Raw genomic sequence first — 6,206 nt, forward strand, 5'->3', positions numbered from 1 at the left:
AAAAAAGCTGGAGAAGGAAATGGGGACAGAAATGAAAAACCATTCAGGGACTCAATAGTATAGATTGTCACCATGCAATCTAAACATTGTAATTGCAGATCATATATTCAGAACAAGTGAGTCAGAAGTAGCACACTCCCTGGGAGAGGGGAGGGAGTCTCTTTCTCCTTTAATAGGCTAAAGCAAGAAGTTCTCACTGTATTTCAAGCCAAGACCCAGCTAGCAGAAGGTAGCTTTTCTGTCAGATAAAGCAAGGCAAAAGGATCAAGTACAGCAACTTCCTTGCAGTCTCTTGCTCCTGAGCGCCCTTCTTCAACTCTTCTTTCTTCTTCTGGTGATGGGAAGGCAAAGCATGTTCTGCTCCCGTGAGCCCATGCTGCTTGTCCCTATAGTAACAGCAGGCACCTGTGATTCCTCTCCAAAGACATTTACACATAGAAATCAGTTGAATGGTGTGTTATGGAAGCATAAGCTGCAGTGGACATGATTTAGAATCAGTTATTTTTTTGTCCATCATGGCAAAATAAAAACAGCAATTTATTACTTTATAGAAATTCTCCTAAAGTAGTAGTTGCCCCCAAGCACTGTCAAGTTTTTGTATCACAGGAGAACAAATGCAGCCAAAAGAACGTTTTCTCTAAAGTGACTACTCTGAACTACACAAGCAGGCAGGCACAGGCAGCTCCCAATTTAATTAAGTATACATACACAGCACCACTTAGTGGTGCAAGCAGTCTCACCACTGATAGAAATGAGAAGTTTCAACACCAACTTTCCCACCCCCTCCGCCAGTCATGAACTAGGTCTGGTCTGTCTGTCCTCACTTGCCAAATACCACTACAGTGCCTTTACTATAAGAAAGTACATCTGCCAAGCAAAAGAGGTCCAAGAGAGCTGAACCTCAAGGCCAGCAGAACCAAAGGCTGCTGAGTATCAAATAGATGCATCTACTTTGAAGAGCTTTCAGAACTCTACAGCACTCTACCACATGGTTTATGGTGACACAGCCTGAAGCACTGTTTAAACAAATCATCCAGCTTAGTATCTGCCTGTACTGCAAAGAATAGCAATCTCTTGGCTCACAACTTGGGTTTTATATAGACTTGGGCCATAAACAAATGCAACAGATGTAGAAAAACTGAAGACTGACAGCAACTGGAATGTAACTATTATTTTTCCACTCCATCAACCAGTTATAAAACTAACTTGTGCACTTACATAACAGAACACAGTAACTAACAAAAAGAAAGCCTTTTATTCAGAACAAATTAGTACGTCTTTACAAGAAAGTCATGATTTCAACTTACAAAATCAGCATTATCATTAGCAATGCACCCTTCCTGAAGGGGAAATCCTTCTCTTTTATCAAATGTCAACTGCAAAAGTGTGTAAACAAAACAAACAAACAACCCACGCCAAAACCCACCCACACCCATACTCCAAAAGCTCTTTTTAGATTACATATGTATATATAACATGTCTTCACAGATGACAACTATATCAATTTATACTTCAGGTCCTTCTCCTCCAGGAACCAGCTATAAAAGAAGATGACAATTTTGTGTTAGTGCCATAGATTTGAGTTTTACAAACCCACATGTGACAGTTCTTGGTTTACAACATTTTAGCAGATGGAGACTTCATTCATAGACCACAAAAGTGTTTCTAAGATTCAATATTATCTTCCTCTCCCAACAGAGGAAGTCAGTTACTGCCGGAGAAGCACATGCCAGAAAGAATCTCCAAAATACAAATAATCTTTAACAAAACACAAAGGAGTTCCTAGGTAACACATATTTTGGTTTTTCTCTTTGGTATTCACTTCAAGGAGATGATTCTGTCTAGAAACACTAGAGCTCATTTTTAAAAGGACAAAGAACATCCTTTCGTGAAGAATTTCTCCAACTGCTGATTCCTCCCCAGACTGCCACTATACTGGGAAGTTGGTTTCCTCTTTCCAACTTTTATTGCTAAGCAGAGCCCAAAAACTAATAAAGAGCCTCAACCCTTCTACAGGCAGCAGGGAGTAATTTTCCTGGGAAGAAAGTAAAGAACTTAACAACAGAAAAAGAAATACAAAAGGAAAAACATGAATAAAGGAAAAAAGAAGAGGATAACCATTGCTTTTACTGATATATTCTTAATAATTAGCTGAGCACTTCTAAAGACAAAAGAGCTTCACTGCTTTTGGGACCGAAACAAGAAAAAGTCTAAAGCATATAATCTTCCTGATGTGCAAAGATGTGTCCACAAGAGAGACACAAGGTCTAATACAGAAACATATCTACGTCTCCCTGAAAATTTGCACTCTAAGAATCACCAGCTTCTGCTTCAAGGGCAGTATACCACCAGCTTAACTGGATGGTAGTAAATTTACCCCATACAAGAAGTAAGAACATACACTATCCTTTAAGGAGGCAGAACAATAACAAAAGCAGAAAAAGGCTTAGAAATTAAGTCAAGATGGCACTTGCTCAGACACACAGTGAGGAGGTGCAAGGTAGGTAAGACAGCAAAATGGAGATTATTCCTCGTTCACAAAGAGCTGACTTTGACTCAAGTCAGTCTTCCTCTCCTCTTCCCATAAAATCAGGAATGCCCTTATGTATGAAGTCCAGACTTTGTAGCCATCTATGTGGACAAGCAAAAAACTGCTCTGGGTCTGCTTCTGTGGTATTTAGGAAGTTGCAGAATTCAGCTTAGGGATGCATAATCACAGTATTTAATTGCTGTTTCAGTACTGATCTACATACATCAGCAGATGATAAACTAAAAATCATAGTGCTTCTGATTTGGTATAATCCAACAGACCTTGGGATTTTTTCAGAGCACGTAAAGGTACAGCTCTCTGGGCATCACATGGTATCATAACTGCCAAACAACTTGACGAGCTTATAAGCATCCAAACTGCTGCAAACACATTTATATGTACAATAATGGATAAAGTGTAGATGCATTCCACCTACACATTTATGCAGGCAAACACTCATGAGTTAAAAGCCACTGTATGAACCAGCCTACAGAGTGCTTAACAAAGCCAGTGATTCCCTTGCACACCTGAAGACCAGAAAAACATTCACCAAAATAAAATTAGGGCCATGCTCTTTTTTTTTTTAAACTGTAACATATACCAACTAAGACATTAAGATCACTTTTCCAGCACCATTCATACACATATATGCCCCAGAAGGTACTTGAAAGCACCTTATATAATTGAACTGTCTGGAAATATCAGCTTAAAGTAGTTGAACTCAATTACTGATCAATTTACAGGTACAGAAAATAAAGGCATGCAGCATTTTAACAACGATGACTTACCATTGTTATGTTGTTTCCATTTAGCAAAATCTGGTCTAGCTTTGTGATTCTTCTGCCCTCAGGTGTAATCTCACTGAAGCAGCATTAGAAAAAGTAAGAAAGAACACATAACCAGGATCAACAATTCCAGTTTTGATTACAGAGCTGACATAAATCTCTACATTAAGATGACAGTTGTTGGAACTAACAAATAAATTAGCCACACTGCAGTGTAATCTTGATAAATTGACCACCTGGGTAAAGAAAGCTACCTGGCAACTAAAAAGATCCATTGTACTTTTCTGCTCAGTACACATAAAGATACAGATTCACCCTCTAAATTTTGGTAATTTCTTAAATACCACCAATACTCAAAATAGGTTTCAAATAGCAACATGGCATGACAAAGTAATAAATACTTATCCTTAAGTCTGCTAACTTTCTACTTTCTAAATCTTTGCCTAGACCTTAAGGAAATGTAAAAGCAAACAAACTACTGGAAAGTTCAACACACAATCCACGCAAAGTTAAGGCTACAAAGTAGGAACCTGATTACAAGTATAAATCATGCAACAGCTACTCTGTCCTGACATGGCTGTCCTGAATAGATCACCCTCTATAGTTAAAAGTCCAAGGTACAAACCATTCAGCTGGCAAGTATTCCAAAAATATAAAAACACTTTGCTTATAGATCTTACACAATATTTTTCCTCAGGAAACCAAACATTAAATAGCAACAAGAGGCAGAAATAATACTTACAATTCTGTAACATCTTCTAACACCATATCTGAAAATCCAGTTTCAAGGAAAATAAGGCCCCGAATTTTAAAATAAAAATATTTAAAGTTATTTCCATTTTATACTGAGCTGTGATTTTATCTGTAAAATAAAAAAATCGGAATAATACAACGAATCCATACAAAAAGGTTCCATCCGGTGAAGTCAAACCTCTCAAAACCAATAACATAATTGAACTGGAGCATAAACTGGATGGCCTTAAACACTTCCATCAAAGGATACTGACAAAGTCATCAAATCCTAGAAGTGTTCCAACAATTTCTTTATCACTCTTCATCACAATATGAATGCGTGAACCTATGCATTTGTCCACAAGTTCTGTAAATAAAAACAAAAATAAACTGAAGGACACAAGAGATTGTTTTATAGAACATACATTTTTCGAACAAAAACCTTAACATTGTGGCAGCAAAAAAAGTAAATGCCACGGGCACTGGTAAAAAACACAAAAAGAAGGAAAAAAAAAAAGAGGCAGGGAAAAAAATATTAAATAACCCGTTTCCTCGTAGGCTTTACTGCTGCTAGTACCTCAACAAGTTTCTGCGGCCGCAGGAACACGTTCCCTTCACCGAGAACACCTCGGTGTCGGCAGTGCGCAGCGCATCACCGCGGCTCTGCCGAGCACCAACGCTCGTCCCCAGCCGGCCTTTGCTCCACACCCAAACCTCGGCCCGGAGCCACCCGCCCGCTCGCTGCCCGTGCCGGAGACCGGGACGCCCCGGCGCCTCTCGCCGCCGCGGGCAGGGACCGCGCCGCTGACCGGTCCGGCCGCGGCTCCCGAGCGGCGGGAGGCCCCGCGGCCTCACGCAGACGCCTGACTGACGAGCCGGGAGGGCCGCCCCGCGCCGCCCACGCCCCCGGCCCCTCAGCCCCGGGCCGGCGAGGATTTTTCCCTCGCCGGCCAAGAACGCCGGACGCTGCGGCCAGACCCGCGCACATCACCCCGCCTGCGAAGGCGAAGGGCTTCGCCTCCCGCCGCCGAGCCGAAGCGGGAGCGCGCGGCCCGGCCTCTCCACGCCGGCCCCCCCCCGCCCTATCCAGCCGCCACCGCCCTCCCTCGCCTCACGGCGCCTCCACACAGCCCTGCACCCCCGGGCTGGCCGAGGAAACCCTCGCCTGACGGGAGCCGCCGGGCGCCTTCCAACCCCGCCCACCCCACTCCAGCTTCCCGCCAAGCGGCGGCGGCGCTCGCGTCACCCAGAGGTGCCCGCAAACGGCCTCTCTCGGTCTCTCTCTCTCTCTTCCTTCCCGCCCGCCCGCCGCCCACAAGACGGAATCCTCCCCCCGAACACCAAGAGAGCGCGGAAGGGCCGCAGCAGCACCGGTTACCGAGCGGCAGGAGCTGAGAGGGGTTGGTGGTCGCGTTAGCCGCCATGTTGGACCCAGACCTGACCAATCGCTGCTGCCACCGCCTCCCGCGGGGGCCAGCCCCACAGCCCCGATGAGAGGATGGCAGAGCCGTCGCTCCCCCGCTCCGGTGCCTCCTCCCAGTCCCTCCCCCGCCCCCGACCGTTTTCCTATAAATGCCGGGAACGAGCGGGAGTTGTGACACTTCGTGAGGTGGGTGTTGAACACGCGACTCGCGCGACTCGCAGTCGCGCGTGTTGAACGCATCCCGGTAGAGTTTTAAAGGAAACCCCCTTTATTTCCCCTCCCTTCTCCTCCAGCCGGCCTGCGCCGCCTTGGGCTGTGGCCGGTGCAGCCGGTACCCGAACAGCCCGGCGGCCTCAGGGTGTCAATCCCCCCCTTCAAATAAGTCTTCTTTCCCTCGGGCGCATCAGGTGGAAGGATTTTATGCATTGTACATCATAGCTGTTTTATGTGCTGATATTTATGTTTTCCCCCAGATTTGCTTATCAATTCACAAGAGGGCTGTTGCAAGAAGGATTTTTGGAAGCCCTTTTGCCTGTGCACAACGGGCTTGGAGCCAAAAAACCACTGGTCATTCAAACAGGCTTTGCTTGCTTAATGCTACAGCATTAATTAAACCGGTGTTTCAACTTCCAGAGCCATTGCATGTTTTGTGACAGGGCAGATGCCAGAAGAATCAAGCCTGAATAAAGTCCGTCCTTCGCCTAGGAAGGTGGTGCTGCCTCCAGAAACACACGTG

The 6,206-nt window shown here is 44.8% G+C and overlaps 1 protein-coding gene across 3 annotated transcripts; it reads right to left on the reverse strand.

Moving 5' to 3' along the window:
* Nucleotides 1-1,236: 1,236 nt before the first annotated feature.
* Nucleotides 1,237-5,546, reverse strand: LOC128144153 (U6 snRNA-associated Sm-like protein LSm5). 3 transcript variants are annotated; one of them, XR_008235989.1, is made up of 6 exons: nt 5,426-5,546; nt 4,319-4,414; nt 4,058-4,085; nt 3,319-3,391; nt 2,485-3,057; nt 1,237-1,538 (listed from the first exon to the last, which is right to left on the reverse strand). XR_008235989.1 is itself a non-coding variant. In XM_052792570.1 (5 exons), exons 1-5 carry the CDS (start codon nt 5,469-5,471, stop codon nt 1,506-1,508), a joined length of 276 nt encoding a protein of 91 aa, XP_052648530.1. In that variant the 5' UTR covers nt 5,472-5,546; the 3' UTR covers nt 1,237-1,505. The 3 variants fall into 3 exon arrangements, 2 of the variants coding, with proteins under 2 accessions (XP_052648530.1, XP_052648541.1); XM_052792570.1 differs by lacking the exon at nt 2,485-3,057; XM_052792581.1 differs by lacking the exons at nt 2,485-3,057; nt 5,426-5,546 and adding an exon at nt 4,625-5,088.
* Nucleotides 5,547-6,206: the final 660 nt, after the last annotated feature.

The sequence above is a fragment of the Harpia harpyja genome, chromosome 1 (genome assembly GCF_026419915.1).
Source record: "Harpia harpyja isolate bHarHar1 chromosome 1, bHarHar1 primary haplotype, whole genome shotgun sequence".
NCBI lineage: Eukaryota > Metazoa > Chordata > Aves > Accipitriformes > Accipitridae > Harpia > Harpia harpyja.